The 9,536-nt window shown below is 37.0% G+C and overlaps 1 protein-coding gene across 1 annotated transcript; it reads right to left on the reverse strand.

The window, feature by feature from the left end:
- Positions 1 to 115: 115 nt before the first annotated feature.
- On the reverse strand, positions 116 to 9,065 carry LOC113348172 (probable RNA-dependent RNA polymerase 5). Its single transcript, XM_026591876.1, has 19 exons — positions 8,738 to 9,065; positions 8,409 to 8,622; positions 8,178 to 8,313; positions 7,492 to 7,566; positions 7,143 to 7,317; positions 5,917 to 6,100; positions 5,746 to 5,833; positions 5,458 to 5,601; positions 5,173 to 5,247; positions 5,002 to 5,073; positions 4,368 to 4,474; positions 2,858 to 3,006; positions 2,448 to 2,670; positions 1,964 to 2,189; positions 1,536 to 1,681; positions 1,099 to 1,261; positions 742 to 889; positions 486 to 652; positions 116 to 383 (listed from the first exon to the last, which is right to left on the reverse strand). Exons 2-19 carry the CDS (start codon positions 8,600 to 8,602, stop codon positions 150 to 152), a joined length of 2,706 nt encoding a protein of 901 aa, XP_026447661.1. The 5' UTR covers positions 8,603 to 8,622; positions 8,738 to 9,065; the 3' UTR covers positions 116 to 149.
- Positions 9,066 to 9,536: the final 471 nt, after the last annotated feature.

A 9,536-nucleotide genomic window follows, 5' to 3' on the forward strand; every position in this document is an offset into this window, starting at 1 on the left:
ATCCGAGCAAAGAAAATGCACAAGGAAATTGCATAATTACATGTTTACAACTTTACATACAAAATATCATGAGCTCTGATCCCTTTACAAATTTTTTTTTCACTTATGAACCCTGAATCCTATAATTCTTGGCACATTTTTTTGCTCAGTTAGATGAAAAGTTCACGTAGTACTGATTTAGTACAGATGATGGGATCTTCATCAAGCTTTTTGGCATAAAATTCGCAGAGCGCCTGACCAGCAACTTTCCAAGCAAAGCCGCATCTACCCACACCCTTAATCCTTGCATAATCGTAAACGATGTTGTATATAGCAAGTGCTTCGTTGTATATCTCCTCTCTAATCCTTGTACTTTCATTAAGCTCTGGGGCATCATATAACATCTGCATTTCAAGCAATAATGATAGATGTAATGTAATGCCTAGATTCATAAAGTCGAAATTATCCAGAGATGGTGTAGAAAATGCGAACTCGGACAGAATTACCTGCTTATACTTTTGATTAACTTCTTCAGCATAATCATCTTTTACATCGTCATCCTGATTCAATGCATCAGTCATTTCACTTCTATACTGATCATATCGCTCCTCCCATAATCGCATGCAGGATGCTGGAATTTCTTCTCCATCAAAAGCAGGTAATTTCCTTGCTTCTGCATACCACATTCATAAAAGAAATACATGTCACCTATCAGTAACTCTAAAACCAGTGGAACATGAAAATTTCGAAAAAAATTCTCACCATTTGCCTCCAGCCTCTGAGTTGTTTTAAAAGAAGCCACCTTATCAAAAATTAGTCCCAGAATAGATCTTGATTGATATGAACCCAAGTTCGACTTTTCCAAGTAATGTGGATATCTACTGACTCTTAAATTGCTCGGAACTTCAACCTGTAAAGTAGAGAAAGAGTAGAAAGTAAACAGAATTGACATTGAATAAGGTAACTTGGTGCAACTGCTCTTCAGAATAATCTTCAATTTATTTACTCTAAGCAACCTTATCGAACTGAATTCCAAAGCACAAACAGATTTCAGAAAATATGGAGAAGAGTTGAGTTGATATGATTCTACGGAAATTAAAAGAAAAGAAGTAAGCCAACCTTTTCCCCCGTCTTTGGAGCATCAAGTGCATCATAGTATATGTCAGTAAGCTGAAGCATCTTGTCTTTCATGCATTTCTTCTCTTCAGTGCAGTCGTCACTCAAGGTCAATAATCTATCCATATAAGCCAGCCAGCAGTCTGCTGCCACACCCATACCGTAACTGCAAGAAGATAAACACCAGTAGTCTGATCGTTACCGCTTTAGGTACCTTTCACATTATCACGAACACCAACTTGGGAATACACCAAAAAAAATGAAGAAAGAAAGATAACTTCCAAAAAGGTAACATCAAGCTCAGCAGTAATGCATATTTAAATGCTCACCTTCCAAGTCCCTATTCAGTAAATTAAGCATATCTATATGTGAACCATAATAACTTCCACAGGACGACGTCAACTAACTAAACCAAAAGTGAACTTCAAGAGAGTGCAAACCTTGGATTGAATCTAGTTGTTAAGAACTGCTGGAAAAGTTCATCTTCTAGTTCCCCAGAAGAAAAATCAGTTGGCTTCCGATGGCGCACATTCTTTGCTGTATATTTTTGTTCCCATGGGCTGCTTGGATTGAAAGACTCTAGTAACTGCAGAAACTAACATAAGTTAGCACAGGATAAGACTAATACACATAGACGAACCTACAAATTAGTTCCCAGCCTTCTCTCTATGTTTTCACTAAGACTCACAACTCTTACAAAGTTGGGCAAGAGTAACTGCAACAAATCTCCACTCCTTTTAACAAGGCTCGACATATACTTCCTTATTTTTATGTTATGTTTTTCCCTAAATTCTTTTCCTGTCTCTCCTTTGAACGAATGAAACTACAAATCATGAAATGTACGTAAATTATGAGTATGCAAACCAACCTGTGGATTTCTAGAAACCCAATACATGTCACCGTCGAAGTCGCTATTTGCTATTTCATCAGCCACGGATCGCGGCCCTTTTGTAGGAAAAAATATGGCATATTTTGCATTCCCAACAAAGTTCACCAACTCTTCAACATATGTAGCCTTCATTACATGGACATCCCCAAAATGTAGTCCAGGATTCTTGTATACTAACACATTCCCAGACAGTTGGCCATCTTCACTGAAAATCATTCGGCAAATCAAATAAATCACAATACGGAAAGACATTTTAGCATTGTTTGCACTTCCCACACTGCTGTTCTGCCAAATGGCATTATAATCCTCAATATATTGTTACTGGTTGGATTGATCAACTGGAATAGAACTGGTTGCATACAGTGATTAGAGCAAATAAAGTTTTTTAAGCTTTTACTACTACTCAATAAGTGAGAGTGCCTCAGGATTTATATGACAACATAATAATAACAGAAATACTTACAGAATCACACAAACTTCATCTCTGTTTAGAATCCCAGTTGGATCTACTGTCCCCATAAGATAGTAGCATTCAGTTACAGGAAGCTTTCCACCCATGAGACTCTTTTTTTCTTCATTCATTAGGACTCTCAAACGATCTTGCAAATATGGTTCATCAATAGGAATTCCCGACAAAATCATCCTCGGTACTAGAAAATTGTCCATTTCACCGTACCTCAATGCAACTGCAATTACACTGAGGGTCAAGAAAATCCTACAGCTTAAAAAGGGGTGAGGTGGGGTGGTAGATCGCTAATTGATGTGAATCACATCTAGGATTGTTGACCAGAATCCATTTCAAGTCAATTTTGATAAGAGAAAAACCCCACAGCAATCTGATGACTCGTAATAAATTCAATAGTAAACTATCACCTGTCAATGCTGCATGCTTGTTGTAGTGAACATTTTGAGCATCCTCCAGTGCTTTTGTTAAAAGGTTCATAAAGTACTCTTGTGGAACTCCACCATAAGCAAGAAGTGCAAGTAAATACTTCGATAAACACGAATTCTTTGGTTTATTGCTGGCAAAAAAGAGGTTAATATTAGAAATGAACAGCTTTTCAATACGAGTGTCAAACATAATGAGTTCGAATCAGGCAAGTTAAGTTATCTATCACATAAGTTAATATTAGAAATGCACAAGTAGATCTTTTATTTGCTTGATCCAAAGCAAAATGCTAGTGCAAAAACAAGGCACTTGTGGAGCCTCCTAAAACCAGAAAATAAAAGAAAGGCCTAGACAAAGAGTAAGCAATTTAAAAACTATTGGTAAACCATCCCATTATACAGGGTGGGCATCACCAAATTGACCAAAGTCATAGAGATAACACAAGCAGTGTTCACCAAAAGAAGGCCCTGCTTGGATATTCAATCCAGATGAAAAGTTTAAATGACTAGAGAAGCCTTCCAAGATGGAACCTCTTTTAGCAAGAAAAGCAGCTCAGATGTTCTCTTCGCACAATACATGTACATAGTCAACTGAAAAGAACTTGTCATTAAGGCCCTCGGTCTAAGCTCCCATCATCAACAACAGCTTTTGTAAACTACACGGTTGAACTGCTAAGTAGAGCATCCCCAAATCTGAGACCAGTTAAACTCTCTGCGGACCGTAATTAGGTAACCTCTTGAACTACTATCTCTAGCCTAGATAACAAAATTGGTGCAGATCCTCATCTATTATTGACTACTTCCAATCACCTCCCACGTCGGTTTGTCCAATAACACCATCTCCTCCCAGAGAAGTCAACACCCTTAGATCAACCTGCACCATGTTCATTGTTCCCTTCAACCTACGTGAGCTCACATAGATATTATCTGAAATCCACGCATGCATAATACACCTCAACCAATTCACTGTTCATTATTTGTTCTCAAACACAAATTTGTTCCTGCAGTGGCATAGCTCAGATATAATCATATAAGGGCTGAGGAAATCACTAAAAACCCCGGCATACACGCATCAGTGGATCAATCAGTGATCAGTTCAAGTTCAATCACCTTGAAGTTTTGATACGTAAATTTAACCGAACAGAGGCAATTGGAGAATGGCATGGGCACAAACTGTAATAACTAAATATTGGTCAAGGACAAAAGCTTATCGTATGTTATTTTTTCATATAAGTAGCCTTGAACTTTTGTTTGTTTGCTTTTCTTTGACTTATAGTTATAAGGTACAAAGAACTAACTTACTCTTTCTTCTTCTTCTTTCCTATCAACTACTTCAGTTCTGATAATGACGATTATATCCTAATTTCTACTGTTCTACATTGCAAGTAAACCTCAAACAGACTTAAACTTCGGTTATAAATAGCTACTGCAAACAAAAACATTATCACAAAACCACTACATTTACCTTAATTAAAAAGCTAGAACCAGGTTATACCTTGTCGTTACGCTCTCCAAAGAATTAGCACTCACAGCATTTACAAGTTTTGGGTCACTTTCAACTTTTATCATCGACGGTCTTATTTGTATTGTATCGAATGGTAGCTGCAAATATGAACAGGAAACATTAACGACTATGTTGGACTTCCACTGACAAAAAAAAATCTGACTGTATTTTATTAAGAAAGTTTGGGAGGTTTTGAGTGGTATTTAAGGGTTTTAAGAAGAATGGTTCATGGTTTTGTTCTATTCAACCCAGGAAGATTTTTAGGGTGACGTATCAGTGAGTTTCTGTTGGTTTTGACTCGCACTGTATCATAGACAGGCAGAGATTAATGGAACAGTGGCTAGTAGAGATGTCAAAGAACTTGCAGAGATTACTGGAGAAGATGCACTCAAGAGTGATAAACCACCAATTTCTTTGGATTTGCCATTTAACCATTTGGAATCTACTTACAAAGCTTGCATAGTACTTAATCAGAGATGACCGGATGAGAGTTCACTCCTCCAAGTGATGCATCAATTAGAGGAGAAAAGATGGTCAATTTTATAGGTCTGAACCCCAACCCTGACAACTAAAGCCCCAAGGGTTGGGGAATGACTAGACGATCCTGAATCCTACTGGAGAGTACCTTCTTGTTGACGAGCAAGGTTCCCTTGGCCGCAGCACCATCATAGAATAACCGGCACTGGGTAAGCAAAGGCTAGACATGAAAATGAAAAATAAAATTAGAGCAAATTTTTTAACCAGAGACTAAAAGGGTAAGAATAAAAAAGAGAGCAGAAAGCAGAAACAACTGTACCGGATCCCCAATGTAAGACCTTATTGACTTGTCATCTGAAGGTTTTTCCTCTGCTGCATTTCGATCTAGAACTCTCTAGAGGGTAAAACATTCACCTATGAGCATCATTTTATCATGCGAAAGATTAAATACAAGATATTCATGCATTATGGAGCTTTAGCGATACCAGACTCACAGAAAACACAAATATCTGAGAGTAATCTTTACCTTGAGGTTTCATACGCAAACCCCCAGCCATAACAAAATGAAATTTTACAACTGAAATTGTTAGGTTGATTAACAAACCTTATCGCCATCAAGACTAGTGTACTTCCCTTTTCTAATATTCCTCTGACATAGTAAAGCCAAATCTTCAGAGATAAACCCTGTCCCGTCCGTGTGGATCAAAATGTCCCCATCTTGATTGCGGACGGTATTACCATTCTGGTCCTATAATTCAAAAATAAGATGGTATGATGTTAAGACCTTAAGAGATGGGCAACATAATATATCATTCTAAGGTGGGTGTAGGAATATATCAAGACTGACAATGACTATTTCCTACTCAAACAATAATAAGCAGAAGTTACCTACCAAGCAAGGTTGATCTTTAATTATTTCAATATTAACAGATGCAAAATCCAGTTGTATCTTGGTGGTCTTAGACAAGATGAGAGATAACCTGCATTATGCACTTTAAGGTTAGTTTCAAAACAGATTGTTAGTTACATCGAATTGTGATGATGAATTGCAACGACATCCAACCTGGGCATATACTTAGGCATGCTGGAAATATTGTGTATATGCATAAAATGAGACCGTGCTTCAGAAATAGATTTATCGTGTAAGCCACTAGACTCCAAGCAGACAAAGTAACACTTGACAGATGAAGCAAAGGAACTTGTTTGCATTTGTTTCTTCTTTTGCTCTTTGCCCCCATCTTTAAAAACTGATGCAATATGCGAGCAAGAATCCATGAAACAAAAGGAACATTAGATCATGTTTAAAAGAAACAAATATCATAAATCAGACAAGAGTAACAAAGCAACACAAACATAATTACTGGAAAACGTATGAGAAAAGAACAAACGACACCGCTGGGGTTGTAAACAAACTACTTCCTCTAAAAGTTTGAAGTTTTTGAGAGGGTGTGTCTGGCAAGAGTTCGTGGGCCTAATAACAAGGAGCGGACTCATTCAATGCTATCTCATTCTGTTTTTGCGGACCACATTGATCAGTATATGGGTACATGCTAAAAGTTCTAAGAATCTAATAGAATACTCAGATCTTGATCCCAAGACTAATTTTAAACTGTTACTAGTGCATTTCATTCATCTTCACTCTATCTACTTAACAGGAGTTGGAACAAAACAAAGCCTTCCATTTCAATCATCCAAAGATCAATAGTGCAGAATTTAAATTGTTAAAGAAATGAGAGGAAAACCATATACGGCAAGGATCATTGAAACAATGGCTAGAAGAGATGTCAAAGAAATGCAGAGGTTACTGGAGATGATGCACTCAGGAACAGGCAGAGATTACTGGAGAACTGACAAACATGGATATCTTAGGATTCGTCAATTTAACTGTTGATGAGTTCATTCCAACTGTTGTTGTTGGAATCTACTACAAAGCTTTCATAGTACATATGAGATGACTGGATGATAGTTCACTCATCTAAGTGATGCCATCAAGTAGAGAGGAAAAGAGAGTCAATCTTAGAGGTTCTGTTATACGTTACTGGTATAACCCCAAATCTTAAATCCTCTTCTATGTTTATTTATTAGGATTCCAGTAGTTGTACATCACATTTACTGTGGCATGTGGAAATAGAGCTTATATTATAATGCAATGCACGTTGACTACACTCACACATGCTCAGATACATCCACATTCAAAATAGATCCATTTTGGGATGCATCCCTTTCAGGAGGAGAGGAATAAGCAAGGCCAATTCTACCACAGATCAGATGCATTAAGAGTTAACTCACCAAAAAACTGGAAGCGGCGCAAACCCACAAGAATTCCCTCTTTTCCTATCCTATGATACACAGGACTTGAACTACAATCTCGATCCCCCTCATTTCCAGAAAACTTCACCAGCAATACATTATCGTCCCCTAATACCCTGTGTAGATGGGTAGTATCTCTTTGAAGATACGGACCCTGAGCATTAACAAAAATCACATGTATAAGATGCAAACCCAGAAGCAAAATTGAACAGATGAAACAAATTTGCTAGCTCAAAAAACTTATTCACTTTTACGAGGACAAAGGATGGAGTACAAGAGAACATAGGAAAACAAACACAAGCTTATATCTTAGAGAAGAATCACAAACCTTAAATGTGTAACTCCCATCAGGTTCAACATGACAGTGGCACACAAAAGGTTTTTCGGAATCCCAATCAAGATTCTGCAAAACAGTTCAAGTCAAATGTAATTGCGTCGACATAATTATGAACATGAATATGTGTGTGACATTCCCATTTAGTAAACAAAAACTAAAGCTTGCTCCTATGGCAAATATAAACTCGACTATTCATGTGCTGGCTTAAGATACATTAAGCCAAACATTGTAGGAGGTGATGGTTCAGGAAGGTTTCTAGAGGTCCAGCACTACGAAATGGAACAGAAGATCTCTAGAATTGACCGGTTTCAATTCCAAAGAATTGGCACTGATTAGTACAACAGAATATCTTTAGAATTGGATGGTTTCAGTTCAGATTTTTCAGGAACTTGCAGAGATAATTCTGAACCCCCAGATTCATCATTTTAGCCTTATAAGCAACATAACTGTTGTCAGAGATAACTGGCTAGTCAATTCTTAAGATAAATTATTAAGCACACAAATTTTATCACAACTCAACTTGCAGCTGAAATTAGCAGACTTTTTCATAAGTAGGAAAAATGAAAAGTCATTTTGGCAAGATTCAGATGTAACTACTAACTAAGCAAGACTAAGAAAACTCATTAAATGCTGCTATTGAGATCAAACATTTGACAAATGATTAAAGACGAAACCACCTTTGTTCTATCTGTTTGCTTAACATATTGATTATCCCCCAAAATATTCCTAAGCCTGGTTTCAAAATGATCCATCTGTAAGCTTTTCATCCTCAGAATTTCATCCACACTAATGAAATCCTCCAATTTATACTCCCTGCAGAAGAATGAACCCCTAAAATGTTACCAAAACACACACACACAACAACAACAAAACTTCATATGAAACTGTACCATCAAAGATCAGCTTACTTTCCGCAGCAACTTAGAATCAAAAACATCTTCTTAAACTCCAGTTCCCCCAAACCTAATAGATGTGGATCATTAAATGTCAATCTCTTCATCTTCTCAGTACTTGAATATTCCAAGTTAATCATTTGATTACTCGGCTGATCAACATTCAACATCCTCTTGTTTTTCTCTTTCTCTGGATCCTCCAATCTCATACGTTGAGTTACCACATCATCTACCAATAAAATCAAACCAAAATCGAAACTAACTTCAGCATTCAGAAAAAATTAGGGAAAAATTTGAACCAAAAAACACTGTACTCAAAAGTTAGGGTTTAATAATTCAATCACCTCTTGGAGAATTAGAAACTGAACTATCAAATTTCTTCAACTCACTACAATCCACACTCTCTTGATTAACAGATTCATCACTTTGAGTGACCAATCTGTATTTATAGAAACAGTAAGAGTTGGATTTTTCCTCCGAAGTAATTTCGAAGATTCTTCTTCTTCTTCTACTTCTTCGATCAAATCGAGACCATTTTTTCCAGCTTGTTTATTACCATTTAATGATAACGATTGATCTTTACAGAAACTTTTGATCAGTTCTTCAACAGGAAATGATTGATCAAATACCAAATGTTGCTTACAGAATTTCTTTAGAATTTCTTCTACATTTTCACGATGATGATGATGATGATGAGAGGAAGAAATTTGCTTGAAGGAAGAAAAAGAACCAGCATTCTCCATTTTTCTTTCTTCGTCGAAGTCTCTGAAAGTCAAGAGACTTCTGTTCCCGCTCTTTGTATCTCTACCGTTAGACTTTGATAATAATGCATGGGGTGCGTATTGCGCCTTCGGCATAAATTAGTGAGATGCAACAAATTTTGAATTTTTGAACATGGTAGTGCCACGTGTTTCAAATGCTTAGACCGAGAGAAGGGATGCGCGTGCTAATGCAGAACGTACAGAAAGAACTGTTTTTGAAAGGTTTCCAAATTGGTGTCCAATGGTACGTGAGGAAGTGACGGTTGGGAAAGGGGTAACGTATGAAAGAAGCTCAGGGGTGTTTTAGGAATAATAAGTAATTTTTATTTTGATTTGAGCAAGAGAATAAGGAGAGGGAAAATAAAACATAAGGTAAAAGTAA

Source organism: Papaver somniferum, chromosome 2 (genome assembly GCF_003573695.1).
Source record: "Papaver somniferum cultivar HN1 chromosome 2, ASM357369v1, whole genome shotgun sequence".
Classification (NCBI taxonomy): domain Eukaryota; kingdom Viridiplantae; phylum Streptophyta; class Magnoliopsida; order Ranunculales; family Papaveraceae; genus Papaver; species Papaver somniferum.

Coding starts and splice junctions, on each gene's coding strand:
- LOC113348172 (XM_026591876.1), bottom strand. CDS start 8,602: ATGAGATTGGAGGATCCAGAGAAAGAGAAAAACAAGAGGATGTTGAAT. Junction 5,834..5,916: donor ATGCCTAAGTATATGCCCAG/GTTGGATGTCGT, acceptor TGCATAATGCAG/GTTATCTCTCATCTTGTCTA. Junction 2,190..2,447: donor GATGAAGTTTGTGTGATTCT/GTAAGTATTTCT, acceptor AATGATTTTCAG/TGAAGATGGCCAACTGTCTG.